Raw genomic sequence first — 22271 nt, 5'->3', positions numbered from 1 at the left:
CGACCCCTTTCCTATTAGGGTCGAAAGAAATAAACAATTGGGTGGACTGTCTGTGGGGCTGTGTCCGCTCCAGATAGAAGGCCAACGCTCGCTTGCAGTCCAATGTGTGCAACTGACGTTCAGCAGGGCGGGTATGTGGTCTGGGAAAGAATGTTGGCAAGACAATTGACTGGTTAAGATGGAACTCTGACACCACCTTTGGCAGGAACTTAGGGTGAGTGCGGAGTACTACCCTGTTATGATGAAATTTGGTATAAGAAGCATGAGCTACCAGGGCTTGAAGCTCACTGACTCTACGAGCTGAAGTAACTGCCACCAAGAAAATGACCTTCCAGGTCAAGTACTTCAGATGGCAGGAATTCAGTGGCTCAAAAGGAAGTTTCATCAGCTGGGTGAGGACAACGTTGAGATCCCATGACACTGCAGGAGGCTTGACAGGGGGCCTTGACAAAAGCAAGCCTCTCATGAATCGAATGACTAAAGGCTCTCCAGAGATGGCTTTACCCTCTACACGATGATGGTAAGCACTAATCACGCTAAGGTGATTCCTTACTGAGTTGGTCTTGAGGCCAGACTCTGATAAGTGCAGAAGGTATTCAAGCAGGTTCTGTGCAGGAGAAGAACGAGGTTCTAGGGCCTTGCTCTCACACCAAACGACAAACCTCCTCCACTTAAAAAAGTAACTCTTTTTAGTGGAATCCTTTCTAGAGGCAAGCAAGACGCGGGAGACACCCTCAGACATACCCAACGAAGCAAAATCTACGCCCTCAACATCCAGGCTGTGAGAGCCAGAGACTGAAGGTTGGGGTGCAGAAGCGCTCCATCGTTCTGCAAAATGAGATTCGGAAACACTCCAATCTCCACGGTTCTTCGGAGGACAACTCCAGAAGTAGAGGGAACCAGATCTGACGGGGCCAAAAAGGCGCTATCAGAATCATGGTACCGTGGTCTTGCTTGAGCTTCAGTAAGGTCTTCCCCACCAAAGGTATGGGAGGATAAGCATACAGGAGGCCGGTTCCCCAATAGAGGAGAAAGGCATCCGACGCCAGTCTGCCGTGTGCCTGTAGTCTGGAACAGAACAGAGGCAGTTTGTGGTTGGTCTGAGAGGCGAAAAGGTCCACCGAGGGAGTGCCCCACTCTCAGAAGATCTTGCGTACCACTCTGGAATGGAGCGACCACTCGTGCGGTTGCATGACTCTGCTCAGTCTGTCGGGCCAGACTGTTGTTTACGCCTGCCAGGTATGTGGCTTGGAGAAGCATGCCGAACTGGCAAGCCCAACGCCACATCCCGATGGCTTCCTGACACAGAGGGCGAGATCCGGTGCTCCCCTGCTTGTTGATGTAATACATTGCAACCTGATTGTCTATCCGAATTTGGATGATTTGGTAGGACAGCCGACCTCTGAAGGCCTTCAGCGCGTTCCAGACCGCTCGGAGCTCCAGGAGGTTGATCTGAAGATCTTGTTCCTGGAGGGACCACAGTCCCTGGGTGTGGAGCCCATCGACATGAGCTCCCCACCCCAGACGAGATGCATCCGTCGTCTGCACTTTCGTGGGCTGCGGAAATTGGAATGGACGTCCCAGAGTCAAATTGGTCCGAATGGTCCACCAGTGCAGCGAATTGTGGCAACTGAGGGACAGGTGGAAGACATCTTCCAGATTCCCGGTAGCTTGACACCACTGGGAAGCTAGGATCCATTCAGTAGGTCTCATGTGAAGGCGAGCCATGGGAGTCACATGAACCGTGGAGGCCATATGACCCAGGAATCTCAACATCTGCCGAGCTGTGACCTGCTGAGACACTCTGGTCTGGGAAGCGAGGGACAGGAGATTCTGCGCCCTTGCTTCGGGAAGAAAGGCTTGAGCCGTCTGTGAATTCAGCAGAGCTCCTATGAATTCCAGAGATTGGACTGGCTGGAGATGGGACTTTGGGTAATTTATCACAAACCCCAGCAGCTCCAGGAGGTGAATAGTGCACTGCATGGACCGGAGAGCTCCTGCCTCCGAGGTGTTCTTGACCAGCCAATCGTCGAGATACGGGAACACGTGCACTCCCAGCTTGCGTAGGTACGCCATGAACACCCGTGAGGCAGAGGCGAGCCCAAAGGGCAGCACACAATACTGAAAGTGCCGTGTCCCCAGACGGAATCTGAGATACTATCTGTGAGCTGGCAGTATCGGGATGTGGGTGTAAGCGTCCTTTAAATCCAGGGAACATAGCCAATCGTCTTTCTGAATCATTGGTAGAAGGGTGCCCAAGGAAAGCATCCTGAACTTCTCTTTGACCAGGTATTTGTTCAGGCCTCTCAGGTCTAGGATGGGGCGCATCCCCCCTGTTTTCTTTTCCACAAGGAAGTACCTGGAATAGAATCCCTGCCCTTCCTGACCGGGTGGCACGGGCTCGACCGCATTGGCGCTGAGAAGGGCGGAGAGTTCCTCTGCAAGTACCTGCTTGTGATGGGAGCTGAAGGATTGGGCTCCCGGTGGGCAATATGGTGGATTGGAGGCCAAATTCAGGGTGTATCCGCATCGATGTCGACGGGGACTCCACCTGCGTGGCGGACGACACCGGTGCCACAAGCGGCGTCGGTGTCGCAGGCCGCAGCATCGGGCTAGAGCACACTGGCACCTCCATCAACAGCGCCGGGGGCGCAAGCACCCCCGGTGCCGGCAGAGCCTGGCGCATCAGCCCTTCCAGAATCCCCGGAAGGATGGCTCGGAGGCACTCGTCAAGGCCCGCTGTCGGGAAAGGCAGGGGGGCCGGAAGCTGCTCGGGTCCAGAGACGGTACCGAAGCACCCGCGGACTGATGCAGCGACACCTCTTCAACCGAGGGGGAACGCTCCTCTCGGCACTGCCACTTCCTCAGCGTCGAGTCATCTCTGGAGGTGCCGGAGCTGGCAGTCCCGTGTGCCATGGGCGACCGATGACGGTGCTTCTTGGTTTTCTTTCGGTGCCCGTCATCGGCGCTCGGCGGTAGAGACGAAGAGGAGGTAGAACCCCCCCGGCCTTGAGGGATCGGGTCTGACAGGGTTCGGTCCCGATGGCCCTGGGTAGAGAGAGTGGCCGGGGCCGATTGCCCGCTCACCCCCGCCGTCGCCAGCAGGCCAACGGTACCTGTACTCCTGGGGTTGGTGCCGATTTCGTCGACATCGGTACCGAAGATCCGGCCGTCGACACCGATGCCGTCGACATTGACGGGCTGGCGCAAGTTCCGAAAAGACGGTCCCGAAGAACTTGCCTCGCCACCTGTGTCCGCTTCCGTAAGCCAAGACACAAGGTGCACGTCTTGGTATTATGCTCTGGCCTGAGGCACTGGAGGCACGAAGCGTGGGTATCGGTCTGCAAGATCTGCCGGCCGCACCGACAACACTTCTTGAATCCGCTCGGGACCTTCGAGGACATCGACGGAAAAATCGTGTCGGCGAAGTCAAAGTCGTCGATGGTGGCGGTGAAAAGCACACCCGAAAAAGAAACGACCGCGCGGCCACAAGGCCGCAACGAGGCGCCCTCGCGGCTAAAGACGACGAGGGGGCTCAAAAAAATTTTTTTTTAAACACAAGGAAAAGGAAAGAAAGAAATACGCGAACGCGTTCGTAAGAGAAAAAAACTCCAGTTTTCAGGGCTGACAGAGAGAGAGACGATAACACGTCTCTCTCCAGCGCGGAATAGAAAAAAACTGAGCGGGAACTGTGGCGCACAGGCGGGAAGACGGCCGCGCATGCGCGGTGGGCGTGCCCTGCGTGCGGGACCGCCCGCGAAGTTTTGTTCCGGTTGGTGGGGGCTGCCGTGGACGTCAACCCAGTCGTGAGAACAAGCAGCCTGCTTGTCCTCTGAGAACTAATATCTACATTTAATAAAAGGTGTTAATTGTGACTTTTATTTTTACTTATTTTTTTCTGTGTGTTGTCAGACAATTATGGATGTAAGCCCCACCCCTAACCCCACCCCCTTTAGCCTCCCCAAACAGTTGTGTCACCAACCACCTATGACTAAATGGACACCTTTAAGGTTACATCAATAGGTTTTGCATCTTCACTGCTGAAATCAAGTTAAAAACATACAAAAGCACTAGAATCATAAAATGGAATATTTATTTTAATTGTATCAGATAACTCAACATATTAGCATAACAAACAGGCTTCTGAAGTTTGTAAAAAAAAGATAATCTAGGATTACAAAAATGTTAAGTGTGTGTGGGAAGGAAGGAGAGGAAGTTGGTGTTCAATGGTAAATAAGGGGGAATGTTCCACTTACAAAAACCTTCTCTGCCATATAAAAATTAAGATTTCAGAACTAGAACCCATCTATGTGATTAACATGATATGATTCCTTCCTATACTGGATGGGTTTGTGCATGTTATGCCAACTGGGTGGATGAGCTGTGAAGGACAGAGCATTCATGTTATATTGAGAATAGAAACAAAGTGTTGCTTCTAGCAGAGGGAAATATTTTAGTGAAATAAGTTAAAAGACCTTTTATGAAATAAAATTAAAAACAGAGAGAAAATGGGGCCACTGGAGACATATCAGAACACTCCCCATTCTAACACCCTGACATCTGCTTACACAGCAAAAGTTAAACTTGGTAAAGTGCATCTTTTAAAAAGACTTGTCTACTGATGGAGTCTTTCCACTATAACACAAACACAAGACGTGCAATAACAAAAAGTTAGATCATCATTGTGTAAAAGTTTTGTTTTTTTAACTACCCGTTGAACATCTGATTTTGCTAAATAAAGAAGATGTCAACTACAGCAGTGCTTGCATTATTAATCAGCAACCTCTAACACTGTGTGGTTGCACTTCTTGGCAAATCTTTAGTTTGGTGCAGGCAAAATACATGTACTCTGGGTAAATCCTTGTATCTTGGCAACGAGGGGTCCCTCTTGAAGAGCAGATGTACTTAGATTTTTGGAAGCTTTGGTGCGCTCACCACAGGATTGGCCTCTTGGAGATACCTCCTTCCCACAGACTTGTAGTCATATGTGCAGCTGTGGGTTTCTGCATAGCGGTGGCTTGCACAGAAGTTGTTTCCACACCTTAGTGGGCAAGAGAAGAAAGCAAGGTCAGTTCACCCCTTTGTGTCTCCAAAATCAGCCCTTTATAGGAAAGTATCATTGCATACATATCACTGAATTATAGGTGCTACCTACATTGCCTCTATCAGAATAGTGAAGATACTTACCTGTAGCAGATGTTCTCCGAGAACAGTAGGCTTTATATTCTCACAAGTGGGTGACGCCGACCCATGTTGCCCGCTCCAGGACTTACGTTTAGCATAAGTAGAGCCTTCTAGAGCATGAGACACGCTCCACCACTCATGCACGAGTGCCTTCCCGCCCGCTGCGAGAGCGCAGTCTCCTCAGTTTTATACTACAGCAAAAAGTAAAAATAAGAAAGGAGACAACTCCAAGGGGAGGGTGGGAGGGATTGTGAGAATATAAAGCCTGCTGTCCTCTGAGAACACCTGCTACAGGCAAGTATCTTTGCTTTCTCTGAGAACAAGCAGGCTTATCTACTCTCACAAGTGGGGAATCCCTAGCATCCAGGCTCACCAAAAACAACAAACATTGGTCAATTAGGCTTCGCAATGGCGAGGACACAGATTAACCTGAAACTATATACAATCTGAATGAGAGTGCAGCCTGGAACAAAATAAAATTGGCCTAGGTGGGTGGAGTTGGATTCTAAACCCCAAACAGATTCTGCAACAGCGTCTGCCAAAACAGACTAATCGCATCAGGTATAGTGCTCAAGGCAGTAGTGTGATGTGAATGTGTGGACTGAAGACCACGTCGCAGGCTTGCAAATTTCTTCAATGGAGGCTGACCTCAAGTGGGTTACTGACGCAGCCATGGCTCTAACATTGTGAGCCGTGACATAACCCTCTAGGGCCAGCCCAGCCTGAGCATAAGTGAAGGAAATGCAATCTGCCAGCCAATCAGAAATGGTGTGTTTCCCGATAGCGACCTCCATCCTGTTGGGATCAAAAGAAATAAAAAGTTGGGCGGACTATCTGTGGGGCCTGGTCCGCTCCATGTAGTAGGCCAATGCTCTCTTGCAATCCAAGGTATGGTAGCTGCTTTCGCCAGGATGGGTATGATGTTGGGGAAAAATGTTGGCAAGACAACTGATTGGTTCAGATGGAACTGTGACACCGTTTTCAGCCAAGAACTTAGGGAGCGTGCGGAGGATTAGTCTGTTGCGATGAAACTTAGCATAAAGCGCATCCACCACTAAGTTGAAGCTCACGGACTCTACGAGCTGAAGTAACAGCTACCAAAAAAATGATCTTCCAGGTCAAGTACTTCAGATGGCACTAATTCAGTGGCTCAAAAGGAGCTTTCATCAGCTGGGTGAGAACGATGTTGAAATCCCACGACACAGGTGGAGATTTGACAAAAGCAAAACTCTCATGAGGTGAACAACTAGAGGCTGTCCAGAGATGGACTTACCTTTTACACGTTAATAAGCACTAATTACACAAAGTTGAACCATTACAGAGTTGGTCTTGAGACCAGACTGATAGGTATAGAAGGTATTCAAGTAGGGTCTGTGTAGGGCAAGCAAGGGGATCTAGGGCCTTGCTCTCACACCAGATGGCAAACCTACATTTGAAAAAATAGTACTTCTTAGTGGATTCTTTCCTGGAAGCCAGCAAGACCCGGGAGACACCCTCCAAAAGACTCAAGGAAGCAAATTCTAGGCTCTCAACATCCAAGATGAGAACCAGAGACTGGAGGTTGGGATGTAGAAGAGACCACTCATTCTGCGTGATGAGGTCGGAAAACATTCCAATCTCCACAGTTCTTCGGAGAATAAATACAGAAGTAGAGGGAACTATATCTGCCCTGGCCAGTATGGGGCGATCAGAATCATGGTTCCATGGACTTGCTTGAGTTGCAACAAAGTTTTCCCCATTAGAGGTATGGGAGGATAAACATACAGAAGACATGTCCCCCAACTGAGGAGAAAGGCATCTGTCCAGGGGCGTAGCTAGACCTCATGGTGGGAGGGGGCCAGAGCCCGAGGTTGGGGGCAGTTTTTGAGTGCCAGCCCACCGCCCCCATACCGCCTCGCCTCCTCATCGCCCCCCCCCCCCGCAAAAACAAAATACCTTTGGTGGCCCCCGCAAGCCGCAGCCTTCTTCAGCGCCGGTCTCTGGTGCAGCCGCATTCATGTAAAGGAGCGTCGGCGTGCACAGGAGGAGCAAGAAGAAAGAAGAGCAGGGCAGCAAACACAGCGGCGCTGAAGAAGACCGGCTGGAAGGGGTTGGGGACCCCCACCAGAAAAACCAGGGGCCCAGATGAAATTTGCGAGGGCCCGGGCCCCCGTGGCTCTCCTTAGCTACACCACTGCACCTGATGCTAATCTGTCGTGGGCCTTAAGCCTGGAACAGAACTGAGGGACCTTGTGGTTGATCTGAGTAGCAAAAAGATCTGAGTGGGTGCCCCACGCTCGGAAGATCTTGCGGGCTATGCCCATATTGAGAGACCACTCGTGTGATTGCATTATCCTGCTCAGTTTGTCGGTAGGGTATTGTTTTTGCCCACCAGATAAGTGGCTTGAACATGCCACGGTGGTGAGCCCAGTGCTACATCTGGTCAGCCTCCTGACACAGAGGACTCATCTGAGGAAAAGTACCTTGGATCTTCCTCTGAATCCCATGAGCACTCCTCTTTGGTGTCAGACAACACTTCCTGGTGGAGTGTCGAGACCGAACCTGCCTTGACGTAGAGGAGCATTGTCCTTGAGAACAGCATTGAGAAGTCAGTTCTGCCTCGATTCCGACGAAGCTTCCCCCACTGACATCAAGGGAGTGCCAGCTTGGGAGGCAGTTGACACCGGTGCTGCATGTGGCATCAGAGGCCACACCGCAGGCTGATGGCCAAGCGAAGCCACAACAAGAAGCAGGTTAGGCGCAAGCACCCCCGATGCACACTGTTGAGAAGGTCATCCAGCAGCTCAGGAAGCAAGGCCCAGATATGCTCGAGGGCTGACACCGGAAAAGACTGGGGTGCCTGTTCAGGCGCAGGTTGCAGAGCTGCCGGGGTTGATGTAGGAGCTGGGTCTTGGCTGCTGGGAGACGGACACATCGGCACCTCCTGTATGGAGGGGGAGCGGTCCTCCCGGCACCAACACTTCTCGGGTGCTGAATCCTTCAACGTCCTGGAGCTCCTGGCACCATGCGTCGAGGGCAATCGATGTCAATGCTTCATGGTCTTTGCCCGAAGCTTGTCATCGAGGCTCCTCGGTGCCGAGGATGATGTCAAATCCACACATTGCCTCAGGGTCGGGTCCGACACTGGACGGTCCTGGGGGCCCTGCACAGCAGAAGGCCTCGAAGCAGGTGGAGACCCACTTGAAGCTTCACTGCTCCCAGTGTCCAAGGGTCTAGTAGCAGCAATGCTTATTGACGCTCCAGATGCCAGTGCAAAAAGCTTGTCTATGCTGACGCCTCCAACCTCAATGTCGATATTGAGGAACCGGACTTGGCTCCAAAAATCCTCTCTCATTGAACCTCTCTGGAAAACTGGGTTCTCTTCTTCATACGAAGGCAGAGAACACAGCTGGGCTATGGTTAGGGTCAAGAAACTGAAGACACCAAGAACGGGTGTCTTTCCCAGAAATCATCCGATTGTACCGGCTACAACGATTAAAGCCACTGGTAACTTTCGTGGACATAGAAGGAAAACCTTCCTCGGCTAAAATAAATGAAGCGATGATACCTGAAAAAGGGGCAAGACACGGCAAAAAGGAAGTGAAAAAAATCCTGGCTGAAGTCGAGGCCTAAAAACAGCTGCATGACAAGGAAAAAGGAAACTTTAAAGCGGGCAAAATAAACTAGAAGATAAAGGAAAAGGCAAAAAAAGGGGGTTCCACACATGGGGAACGCAAAAAAGGAAAAATAAAAATAAAAATCGCCGAAAGGCACAAAAAAGCTCTTTGAACTGAGCGAAAGTGAGGAGACGGTAAAAAACAAACAAACAAAAAAACACCCCCTTCTCTTCACTGCAGTAGAAAAAGAACTGAGGAGACCACACTCTCATGGCGGGCGGGAAGGCACTCAGTCAGGAACCTTGAAATACAGTTAGATTCAACATTTACTCTGATTCCCCAAATCCAAGCAACCTTCAAGAGCTGCTTCTACTATTTGTGACAGCTACGCTGCCTCTCTCCTTACATCGAGAATGTAAATCTTATCCCAGTTGTGTATGCCATGGTAACATCAAGACTGGATTACTGCAATGCACTATACAATGGTCTGACTAGAAAGGGCCTGCACCAGCTCCAGTTGATTCAGAATGCAACAGCAAGACTCATAGAAGGTTGCAAGCAACGTGACCACATCACACCATTTTTGCAAAAACTTCATTGGCTACCAGTACAATACAGGGCTAAATTTAAAACTCTATGTCTGATCTTCAAGAAAGAAAATGGCCCCAAGTATCTGAAGTATAGGATGATCCTCCACTCACCGTCAAGGACATCAAGGTCCTCCCAAGGACTTTCACTAACTACACCCTCTTCAAAAGACATTACACGATGTGATACCCGCAAGCGAGCCTTCTCCGGAGTAGCCCCCATACTCTGGAATGCATTGCCTGAAAGGCTCCGCTTAACACAAGACTATCTCTACTTCAGGAAGCAGGTGAAAGCTTGGCTCTTCAACCAAGCCTTTAATGGAAGAAATAACTAACTTGTTAATCCTTGTGTGTGTGAGTGAGACTGACTCAGGCTGCACATACTGCAGCGGGACATGTTTATCCACTGCTAGCCTAACTGAGATAATATTTAACCATCTCTCTGACCTCGTGTGCAACTTTCTTCAAATCAGTCACCTTACTTTCAAATTCTTCCTACTTTCTTACTCATCTATATGTTACAAATTTGCCTTACCCTTCACTACCAATTATAATGTTCTATTACGTATTGTGTTGTCATTGCAAGTAGTATACCATGCCATATTTTGTATTGTTACTTGAATATTTTTACTGCTGTAGTTGCCTATTGCTCATGTTTGATATATTCTTAGTGTACACCGCCTTGAGTGAATTCCTTCAAAAAGGCGGCAAATAATTCCTAATAAATAAAATAAATAAATGCATGCAGGGTGGAGCGTGTCTTGCGCTCCACAAAGCTCTACTTATGCTAATCATAAGCCCTGGACCGGGGGGCGCAGGTTGGCGTCACCCACTTGTGAGAATAGATCAGCCTGCTTGTCTTTGGAGAGAATTAACAGGACAACTTCAACCCAGTTCTAAATAACTTCCTTTCCCTCTATCCATTATAGAAAAATATTTGAATTAATAAGTGTTTGAATTTTGTGAGCAGTAATGCTGCATTATGGGTTTTACTTTTGTTATAGCTAGTTTAACTGACAGGAGTTGGTAAGAGCGTATCTTCTTGCATGTATCAATTCAAGCATTATTCTATGCTTCCATGTGTACATTATACTACGTATTTTGTACAGCGCTGCGTAAGTCTAGTAGCGCTATAGAAATGTTTAATAGTAGTAGTAATTTTCTCTCTGATGTGGCCTTTGTTTTAAAGTTTTCCAGTCAAAACATTACAATGTACATCAGTGGTTCCCAAACCTGATCCTGGAGGCACTCCAGCCAATCACGTTTTTAGTATATCCACAATGACTATTCATGAGAGAGAATTGTGTGCACTGCCTCCACTGATGTACATCACAGATAAACATCATTATATTACCAGCCCTTCTTGTTGTCCTAGCCGCCCTTTGCCAACTTTCCTTCTTAGCAATATTAGGGACAGCATATACTTCTGCAGTAATTTTTGGAACCACTTCATTTGAAGATACAAGTTCTAAGAACTTCCAGTAAATGCTCATCCTGAAATGGCCTTTTAGTTGAATGCCATCATTTCGATGTAGCAGTCACTGCAATGTAATCTTAAGAATCACATGGACCTTGCCACGTTAAAACAGTAAAATTAAAATGCTCCTTGAAGGTGTGCAGCATAATGCCAGGGCAGGTGCAAGGGTTTTTGGCACCCTAGGGAAACCTTCAGCCATATTACTTAGGAATCACAACAGCATATAACTAAACTTTTGCCATTATGTCCACTATGACCACCATTTTCATCCTTATTTCCTACCCTACTAGCAGCCACCCCCCTCACTTCCTTCCTTCCTCTACCCCCAAACCCTTTCCCTCCTCCCCACCCTGGTTGCATGTGCTCCTTCCACTACCCCTCACACTGGCTTATCCTCATATCGTATAACAATACCCTATATGGCAGTTGACAATGTCTAAGCTCCCAGCATTGCCTTCCGATCAGGATCAATTCAATGCTTTTTCACATTGGTACCATTACTGTGCATTGAACCAAAGTGGAAGAATCATTCTTCAAGCAAGACTCATGCCTCATCCCTATGCAGCCTATCAATGTTTGATGTTGTAGATCAATGTCTCCTGTTGCAACTCTTGGGACCAATGCCTCTGGATTGGGATCAGATGAACAGAAGAGACTTCTGAGTATGCTCTTCACGCACATTTCGTGATCCAGGCCTTAGCAAGCAAGCACCAATGATGTCTATTGGCTCCTAATATGGACTTGCCACATTATCTACATTTTTGGGGGGTCTTCTTCTGGGACATGCAGACATGCCCAAAAACAAAGATAACTTAAGCAAAGTCAAATGACTTAATGCTGAAGCCAAAAATTGTCCCAAATTGCCTAGATGCAGTGATACTGGTGACCTGCCAGGTACTTGTGACCTGGCTTGGCCACTGTTGGAAACAGGATACTGGGCTAGATGGACCACTGGTCTGACCCAGTATGGCTATTCTTATGTTCTAATGGCAAGCACAGAAAAATATAAGAAAACTTAAAAGACAGCTGCAGAACCAGAACCAAACTAGGAGTTGTAGAGGGTGAAAGCAAAAAAAATAAAAATAAAAAAAGACCAGTGTCCCCGAATGACATGTTTAGCAGGTTTTTAAAAGAAAATTTGAAATTTCCCCAAGAAGTGTTTCCACCGTTAAATAAAATTTATTATATACCATCTACAATGAAAAAAATAGATTCAGAGAAGTCAATAGACCTGCAAAACGTCACAGATATTTTGGAACAATCAATTGAAGATGTAACGGAAAGAGGGACATTAATTGTTTCACTTGTATTTCAGCAGGATTTAAATGCAATAATGCGTTTATATTTTAAATCTACTGATCGTTTGTTTGCTGGTCAAAAAATTTGGCTTTACCCAGATGTGACTAAGTCTACTCAAGAAAGACGAAAAATATTTCTTTCTATGAGACCAAAAGTTTTGGAATTGGGGGCTTCATTTCTCCTGGCTTACCCTTGTAAATGTATTATTAGACTAAATCAGATAAAATATGTCTATTATTTGCCTAACCAACTTCAGACCTTCCTAGACAGCAAGAAATCTGTAGAGTAATAAAGAAGAAAGGAATACGGAACCATAATTAAAATTATAATGATTTATGTATATATTATGTTTAAACTTCACTATATTCCTACCCCCCCTTATCTTCCATATTGAGGTCTAAGGAAGTCATGTTATATAAAGAAAATATTTTCTTGATTTCCTGATTTAAAAGCTTATTGTTTAATGGCTGTATTATACTTTGCAGTATTGATAATATCTGTATACAGTGGGGGAAATAAGTATTTGATCCCTTGCTGATTTTGTAAGTTTGCCCACTGACAAAGACATGAGCAGCCCATAATTGAAGGGTAGGTTATTGGTAACAGTGAGAGATAGCACATCACAAATTAAATCCGGAAAATCACATTGTGGAAAGTATATGAATTTATTTGCATTCTGCAGAGGGAAATAAGTATTTGATCCCCCACCAACCAGTAAGAGATCTGGCCCCTACAGACCAGGTAGATGCTCCAAATCAACTCGTTACCTGCATGACAGACAGCTGTCGGCAATGGTCACCTGTATGAAAGACACCTGTCCACAGACTCAGTGAATCAGTCAGACTCTAACCTCTACAAAATGGCCAAGAGCAAGGAGCTGTCTAAGGATGTCAGGGACAAGATCATACACCTGCACAAGGCTGGAATGGGCTACAAAACCATCAGTAAGACGCTGGGCGAGAAGGCGTCAACTGTTGGTGCCATAGTAAGAAAATGGAAGAAGTACAAAATGACTGTCAATCGACAAAGATCTGGGGCTCCACGCAAAATCTCACCTCGTGGGGTATCCTTGATCATGAGGAAGGTTAGAAATCAGCCTACAACTACAAGGGGGGAACTTGTCAATGATCTCAAGGCAGCTGGGACCACTGTCACCACGAAAACCATTGGTAACACATTACGACATAACGGATTGCAATCCTGCAGTGCCCGCAAGGTCCCCCTGCTCCGGAAGGCACATGTGACGGCCCGTCTGAAGTTTGCCAGTGAACACCTGGATGATGCCGAGAGTGATTGGGAGAAGGTGCTGTGGTCAGATGAGACAAAAATTGAGCTCTTTGGCATGAACTCAACTCGCCGTGTTTGGAGGAAGAGAAATGCTGCCTATGACCCAAAGAACACCGTCCCCACTGTCAAGCATGGAGGTGGAAATGTTATGTTTTGGGGGTGTTTCTCTGCTAAGGGCACAGGACTACTTCACCGCATCAATGGGAGAATGGATGGGGCCATGTACCGTACAATTCTGAGTGACAACCTCCTTCCCTCCGCCAGGGCCTTAAAAATGGGTCGTGGCTGGGTCTTCTAGCACGACAATGACCCAAAACATACAGCCAAGGCAACAAAGGAGTGGCTCAGGAAGAAGCACATTAGGGTCATGGAGTGGCCTAGCCAGTCACCAGACCTTAATCCCATTGAAAACTTATGGAGGGAGCTGAAGCTGCGAGTTGCCAAGCGACAGCCCAGAACTCTTAATGATTTAGAGATGATCTGCAAAGAGGAGTGGACCAAAATTCCTCCTGACATGTGTGCAAACCTCATCATCAACTACAGAAGACGTCTGACCGCTGTGCTTGCCAACAAGGGTTTTGCCACCAAGTATTAGGTCTTGTTTGCCAGAGGGATTAAATACTTATTTCCCTCTGCAGAATGCAAATAAATTCATATACTTTCCACAATGTGATTTTCCGGATTTAATTTGTGATGTGCTATCTCTCACTGTTACCAATAACCTACCCTTCAATTATGGGCTGCTCATGTCTTTGTCAGTGGGCAAACTTACAAAATCAGCAAGGGATCAAATACTTATTTCCCCCACTGTAAGTATTAAAAACTCAATAAAAAAAATTATATATATAAAAATAAAAAAAGACCAAAAAACCAAACCAAACCAAATCAAAATTAAAAACCAAGGACTTAAGAGATGCATCTTACAAGGTGCATGAAAAACAGAAGTGACCACGCATGATGGTGTCATGCAGGAAGTGTTGTATATATTTCAAGTCAAAAGCTATGCAGGTTTCTAGAGCTAATGGAAACTTTCCACTTTGAGCTCTATTTGTGATGGCTTGTTCTCTGAAAAGTACACATTTTAAGTGCCATCCAGTCTCACCCCTGCTCCACTTATTCTCCACCTCTGTGATTTCTCTGTACATATTTTTACTAATGCATATCTCAGGCTATTTGAGCAGAACATGTTACACATGCTCAAATCCCAATTAACTCCATAAAGTCATAATGGAGGCAATGCTTAATAGGGCATATAGAATAGGTGTCTGTAGGGTGCATGGTAGAAGCCTAATCTATAAAGAATGTAGGGCCTATGTTCCTTCATAGAATACTAGTGTAAGCAGGTATTAAAGCACCTAGCATTTAAGCACAATCACAAGTGCAAGCACCTAAATGAAGTTGCACCACATGTAACTTATAGTATTCTGTAAGTTACATGCATAAGTGGGAGCTCTGCCTATGTCCCAAACATGCTCATCTCTTGTGTCCACCCCCTTGCAAATACCCACAATGCAAGTTGTGGGTATTTGCAGAATAGCACTTAAGTGGCATGCTGGCATTTATGCATGCAAATGTTAGCGCTCTAAACATTTATGTGCATAATGCACACGTAAATATGTGCATGCATAGCAAATGCATGCATAAGCCTGTGCAGCAAGAAAAAAAAGAACATTCCAAGGTCATGTTATAAATTTCTGCATACAACTTACATTTACAAAAAGCATGTGCACAACTAACAGGCCAATAATGCACATAACCTATGTCAGTGCTTTGATACAGGTAACATTCTTTGTGTACATTTTGCCACATAACCCAATATTCAAATACAATGGGCCCGATTATTCAGTTTGGGCAAGAAGTGCATTTGCCATCTGCCACCGGCTTTAAACCCAGGCTGTTTCCAGCAACCGGCATTGAATATCCTGGTATATTTTAGTTGCTAAAAAATTAACCAGCTATGCCAATATTCAGTTAACTTTTTAGCAGTCAAAGTGGTCTATTTGACTGCTTAACATAGTCGGGTTGGCACTGAATATCTGTGCCTAGCCAGTTAGCCACTAACTGGGATATTCAGCAGAGATAAAGCGAAATGTCCCCAGAGCTTGCTCGCTCTCTGTTGTGGTGGACCACTTGATCCAATTTGACTCTGGGACTTCCATTTCAACTTCCTCAGCCACTAAAAGTGCTGACAACGGATGCATCTCTCCTGGGTTGGGGAACTCATGTAGATGGGCTCCACACTCAAGGTGCTTGGTCCACCCAGGAAACAGATCTCCAGATCAATCTACTGAACTTCGAGAGATATGGAATGCTCTAAAGGCTTTCAGTGATCGGCTGTCTCACCAAATTGTACTCATTCAAATGGACAATCAGGTTGCCATGTATTACACCAACAAGCAGAGAGGCACCGGATCACGCTTTCTGTGTCAGGAGGCTGTCCAGATGTGGCACTGGGCTCATACCATGGCAAATTCCTTCAAGCCACTTATCAGCCGGGCAAAAACAGCCTGGCCGACAGACTGAGCAGGGTTATGCAACCTCACGAGTGATCTCTCAACATGGGCGTTGCCTGGGAGATCTTTGCCACTCAACTCAATCACAAGGTCCCTCAATTCTTTCCAGGCTCCAAGCCCATGACAGACTAGCGTCAGATGCCTTCCTCCTTCATTGGAAGACCAATCTTCTGTACGCGTATCCTCCCATACCTCTTGTGGGAAGACTCTGCTGAATCTCAAGTGAGACCATGGGACCATGATTCTGATCGCACCTTATTGGCCTCATCAGATCTGGTTCTCTCTTCTTCTGGAACTATCCTCTGGAGAACCATGGTGTGTTTTCCAACCCTCATCATGCAGAACAAGGGATCTCTTCTGCATTTCCACCTTCAGTCTCTGGTCCTCACAGCTTGGATTTTGAGAGCCTAGAATTTGCTTCCTTGGGTCTTCCAGAGGGTGCCTCCCAGGTCTTTCTGGCTTCCAAGAAAGATTCCACTGAGGTGTTACTCTTTCAAGCAGAGGAGGTTTGCTGTCTGGTATAAGGGCAAGGCCCTAGATCCTCTTTCTTACCCTACACAGACCCCTGCTTGAATACCTTCTATACCTATCCAAGTCTGGTCTCAAACAATTAGTGCTTATCATCAACGTGTCAAGGGTAAGCCCATCTCTGGGCAGCCTTTAGTTGTTTGCTTCAAGAGAGGTTTGCTTTTGTCAAAGCCCGCCTGTCAAACCAATGTCATGGGACCTCAACACCGTCCTCACCAAGCTAATGAAAGCTCCTGTTGAGCCACTGGATTCCTGCCACCTGAAGTACTTGACCTGGAAGGTAATTCTTGGTGGCTGTTACTTCAGCTTGTAGGGTCAGCGAGCTGCAAGCCTTAGTAGTGGATGCACCTTATACTAAGTTTCATCACAACAGAGTAGTCCTCCCACATGCACCCTAAATTCCTGCCAAAAGTGGTTTTGGACGTTCCATCTGAACCAGTTGATTGTCTTGCCAACATTCTTTCCTTGACCTCATGCCCATCCTGGCGACAGCGCCTTGCTCACCTTGGATTCGGTTTGGATAATTTTCTAAAAGAAAAGTCCATAAGCCATTATTATGATGGATTTGAGAAAATCCACTGCATATTCTAGGATAAGCAGCATACAATCTGTTTTGCTGTTCTGGGATCTTGCCAGTACTTGTGATCCGGATTGGCCGCTGTTGGAAACAGGATACTGGGCTTGATGGACCTTCGGTCTGTCCCAGTATAGCAATGCTTATGTTCTTATGTCTGCAAGCAAGCATTGGGCTAGTACATGGAGCAGACTAAGCCCCACAGACAGTCCCACCCAGCTTTTGTTTCTTTTAATCCCAACAGGATGGGAGTTGCTATCAGGAAATGCACAATCTCTAATTGGCTGGTAGATTGCATTTCTTTCGCTTATGCCTGGACTGGTCATGTCGAGGCTCACAATATCAGAGACATGGCTGTGTCGGTAGCCCACTTGCAGTCAAGCCTCCATTGAAGAAATTTGCAAGGCTGTGACATGGTCTTCTGTCCATACATTCACATCCCACTGCTGCCTTGAGAAGGCTACCTGATGCGACAGTTGGTTCGGGTAGACAATTTTGCAGAATCTGTCTGGTGTCTTGAATCCAACTCCATCCCCCTAGGCCCATTTTATTCTGTTCCAGGCTACACTCTCACTCCGTTTGTATATAGTTTTCAGGTTAATCCAAGTACTGTTCTCGCTATTGCGAGCAGTGGTATGCTGGGAAATTTTAAACAGGCTCTCTCTCAAGGTGTAGCCAGTCCTGCAACTGGGCAGGGGAGTGAGGGAGTGCATTCCTCTCTCCCTCCCCCCATGCCAGCACACTAGGCATACCTTTGCTGGCAGGTATGTTGAGCCCCACCAGCCTAATAAATAGACTGCAGCTGCTCCGACTGCTTGTTTCTGGCTCTGAGCAGCATGCCGGGACTTCTCAAGAATATTTGGTACAGCCCTAGTGGGTACTGCTTCCTTGGGCAATCTTCAAATTTATTTCTATTTGAAAACTAATTTAAGGACTACAGCTAACAAGCACCCACTGTTTTTGCACCAGTGCAGACGGCAGGCAAATTGCCATCCAAAAGTACAATTAAGTACTTCAACAAGCCTTTTAATCCCTAAACTTCCTGCAGTCTTTTATGCACAAATCATGCAGTACATCACATGACTCCAGTGATATACAGTTCAAATTTAAACAACTTCTTCTACAGAATACATCCAAAATTTTATTTATTTTTTTATTTTAGTTACATTTGTACCCCGCGCTTTCCCACTCATGGCAGGCTCAATGCGGCTTACATATACAGGTACTTATTTGTACCTGGGGCAATGGAGGGTTAAGTGACTTGCCCAGAGTCACAAGGAGCTGCCTGTGCCTGAAGTGGGAATCAAACTCAGTTCCTCAGTTCCCCCAGGACCAAAGTCCACCACCCTAACCACTAGGCCACTCCTCCACTCTATTTTATTGTTATTTTCTAAGCAAATGCCCATAATATGTAATACATGGAGGCTTATTTTCAAAGCACTTAGCCTCCCAAAGTTCCATAGAAACCTATGGAACTTAGCCTCCCAAAGTGCTTTGAAAATATGCCTCACGGTGTAGCAATAATGAAACAATGATGGAATATTCACATAGCAGGCAGCCTGAGCCAAAAGACTTATTTTCCACTGAACAGAATTAATTTTGTATGAACTTGGCAGCTAATAGTGTGCTGAGCTGGACAATGTTGGCACATTTAGACCGACACTGTGCAGAACTTCTGCATGAAAGAAGTCCTTCCATTATTCAATACCGCTCTGTGAAATAATAGTAATAAAAAAAGGAAAGTGCATTTTTATAATATATCACTGCAATCCACAAAATAAAAGGAGCAAATTCCCACATGCCAATTTTTTCTTTTGATGTAGGCACAGGGAAAAAAAAAAGGATTTTAAATGCTCCCAGGTTTCAACATAATTTATCTTTAATGTGGGATATATAGAAATGTCATAAGTAAATAAATAGATAGATAAAAACTCTGAATGTGGAGCATCTGATTTTCATAATATGTCTATTTTAGTGGCCCCTTTACCAGGGCAAAAAAAATCTCTGAACAAATATAACAGTGCTAGGGTGTCCCTATAATCAGCCCTTCCGAATGACACACCGATTATGATCTACAACAAATTACTACTGTACCTATGAAACGTTATTCCGTTATTATAACTCCTCTGTGTACATCCGTATGCACAGCTGGCATGTTTGAAATATAAGTGAGATTAAATAAAAATGCCACCAAAAATAAAGTACGACAACATGGGTGCAGCAGCTCATAGGTTTGTTTGCTTTGAGTGTATGCAGAACGACAGCTATGCAGGGAAGGGGAAAACAGAGACCTACCTAATTGGCTTCAACTTTTTAACGGCACCCCATCTCCTCTTTTTATCCAACATCCTTGCTCCCCACGCAATGCAGCGCCTCTTCTTCTTGCCGTGGTGAGAGATGCCCTAGCGAGCCACAGAGAAGGAGGACACCAAGAGGTAGCACAACGAGCCCAAATTTTTAACGAGCTCCCAAAATTATTAAAAAAATAAATGGCTCTCGTGAGCTCGATCCAGCACACCACCAATTGCGAAGCACAATTCACCAATGTTTGTTGTTTTCGGTGAGCCTGGATGCTAGGGATACCCTAATTGTATTATGGCCTGCTTGTCCTCGGAGAAAGCGAAAACACTTACCTGTAGCAGGTATCCTCTGAGGACAAGCAGGCCTTATATTCTCACAAACCCTCCTAACTCCTGGCGGGCGGGAAAGCACTTTCGCATGCGCAGTGGAGTGTGGCTCACACTCCACAAATCTGTTTTGAAGCTTGTTAAAAAGCTCCGGACCGGGAAACATGGGATCGCGTTTCTCAATTCTGAGAATTATGGACTGCTTGCCCTTGGAGAACCAGTTATCTCTCGCTGAATATCTTCGGTTAGGCACTTAAAAGCTATTTAACTGGCCAGGTTACTTTTAAATGTAGTAGCACATACTGAAAAATAAAAGTATTCCCAGATTCAATTTGTGGATGTATTCAGGGCCTATGGACCCTCATAACTGTTTTGAGCACATTAGCTCAAAAGCCCAAAGAAAAAACATTTTTTAAAAATTATGTCAGTTTTGGTAAACAGTGTAAATATAAAGCCTACCTGCATTCAAAACTGGTTGCCAATCCAGTCTTCTTGCCACAAAAAAAGCAGTATTTTGAGGTTTTCTTTTTTGCTTGAATGGGAGCCTTCATAGGGGGGAGAATAAGTGTGCCATCCCCTGTCAGAGATGAACAGCAATGCCAATTGATCAATTTTTATTTTCAGTTAATATTTGGGAAATTAATTTTTTACATTTGTCAATAAATTAACTTCACTATTTCCAAAACGGATCACACAGAAAAAAGGCCAATACAAACATCTTCCCTGCATACCAAATCATTACAAGCAAACAAGCAGACATTCAATTTTATCCTTCTATAAAAATTGAGAAAAAAAAAGGTCGTATTTTATACTTTTCAAAAGTAATTCTTCTGATGAAAACTAGATAAGAGCCAAGAAGAGCAAAACCAAGTTGAAAAGTACAGTGTGAAACTGGCACATTTCCCCGCTCCTCCATTTGCAGACTCTGGCAAGTTTGTGTGGGGAAGCAGGCACGAAAAAGTGAAGATACTTACCTGTAGCAGGTATTTTCCGAGGACAGCAGGCTTCACATTCTCACAAATGGGTAGATGATCTGCGTCACCCCGGAATCGGCATACCAGCCAGCTAAAAATTTGAGAGCCTTCTGGAGCACGTGCTGTGCCTCACTGCATATCTGCAGAGCGCCTTCCTGCCCACAGCGCATCCGTGTCTCCTCAGTTAAATACAACAGCATGAAAATGAAATAAGTTATAAAGAAAACAACTCCAAGGGGAAGTGGGCAAGACTGTGAGAAGGTGAAGCCTGCTGTTCTCGGAAAATACCTGCTACAGGTACCTATCTTTGCTTTCTCCAAGGGCAAGCAGGCTTACAATCTCACAAGTAGGGAATCCCTAAAACAAACAATGGTCAATTGGGCCTCGCAACGGTGAGGATTAAATGCAGATTAACCTGAAACAAAACGCAACTAGATGAAGGTACAGCCTGGAACAGAATAACAGGCTTAGGAGGGTCGAGTAGGATTTGAGACCCCAAACAGATTCTGCAACACTGACTGTCCAAACCGACCGTCACATCGGGTATCCTGCTCATGGCAGTAATTAGATGTGAATGTGTGGACTAAGCCCACGGTCGCAGCTTTGCAAATCTCTTCAATGGAAGTTAACTTTAAGTGGGCCACTGACGCAGCCATGGCTCTAACATTATGAGCCATGACATGACCCTGTAAAGTCAGCCCAGCCTGGCCATAAGCGAAGGAAATGCAATCTGCTAGCCAATTGGAAATGGTGTGTTTACTGATGGCGACTCCCTCCTGTTGGGATCAAAAGAAACAAACAACTGGGCGGACTGTCTGAAGGGCTTAGTCCGCTCCATGTACAAGGCCAATGCTCTCTCGCAGTACAAGGTGTGCAAGCTGCTTTTGCCAGGGTGGGCATGAGGATGGGGAAAAACGTTGGCAACACAATCAACTGGTTTAGATGGAACTCCGACACCACCTTCGGCAGGAATTTAGGGTGCATGGAGGACTACTCTGTTGTGATGAAACTTTGTATGAGGTGCATGCACTACTAAAGCCTGAAGCTCACAGACCCTACGAGCTGAAGTAACAGCCACCAAGAAAATGACCTTCTAGGTCAAGTACTTCAGATGGCAGGAATTCAGTGGCTCAAAAGGAGCTTTCATCAGCTGGGTGAGAATGACGTTGAGATCCCATGACACCGGTGGAGGTTTGACAGGGAGATTTGACAAAAAAAAACTCTCATGAAACGAAAAACTAAAGGCTGTCCAGAGATAGGCTTACATTCTACACGTTGATGATAAGCATTAATTGCACTAAGGTGAACCCTTCCGCAGTTGGTCTGGAGACCAGACTCAGATAAGTGTAGAAGGGACAAGAAAGGGGATCTATGGCCTGTCACATCAAACCTCCTCCATTTAAAAGAATAACACCTCTTAGTGGAATGTTTCCTGGAAGCCAGCAAGTCTTGGGAGAAACCCTCCGACAGACCCAAGGAAGCGAATTCTAGGCTCTCAACATCCAGGTTGTGAGAGCCAGAGACTGTGGGTTGGGATGTAGAAGCGACCACTCGTTCTGAGTGATGAGGGTCGGAAAACACTCCACGGTTCTTCGGAGGACAACTCTAGAAGAAGAGGGAGCCAT

General features: G+C 46.1%; 1 protein-coding gene across 2 annotated transcripts in view; it reads right to left on the bottom strand.

Annotated features, from left to right (window-relative positions):
• Positions 1-4089: 4089 nt before the first annotated feature.
• ZFAND4 (zinc finger AN1-type containing 4) overlaps positions 4090-22271 on the bottom strand; it is a 118007-nt gene continuing 99825 nt past the window's right edge. Inside the window, exons 9-10 of one of the 2 annotated variants that reach the window (XM_030203434.1) lie at positions 20132-20249; positions 4090-5041 (exon numbers count right to left, since the gene is read on the bottom strand). In XM_030203434.1, the coding sequence (XP_030059294.1) occupies positions 4906-5041; positions 20132-20249 (254 nt within the window). In that variant the 3' untranslated portion in view covers positions 4090-4905. Of the gene's footprint in view, positions 5042-20131; positions 20250-22271 lie in introns of those variants that run through there. The other variant, XM_030203435.1, reaches the window with a different exon arrangement.

This window comes from Microcaecilia unicolor, chromosome 5, assembly GCF_901765095.1.
Source record: "Microcaecilia unicolor chromosome 5, aMicUni1.1, whole genome shotgun sequence".
In the NCBI taxonomy this organism is placed as follows: Eukaryota; Metazoa; Chordata; class Amphibia; order Gymnophiona; family Siphonopidae; genus Microcaecilia; species Microcaecilia unicolor.
This window is presented reverse-complemented; position numbering and strand designations above follow the sequence as displayed.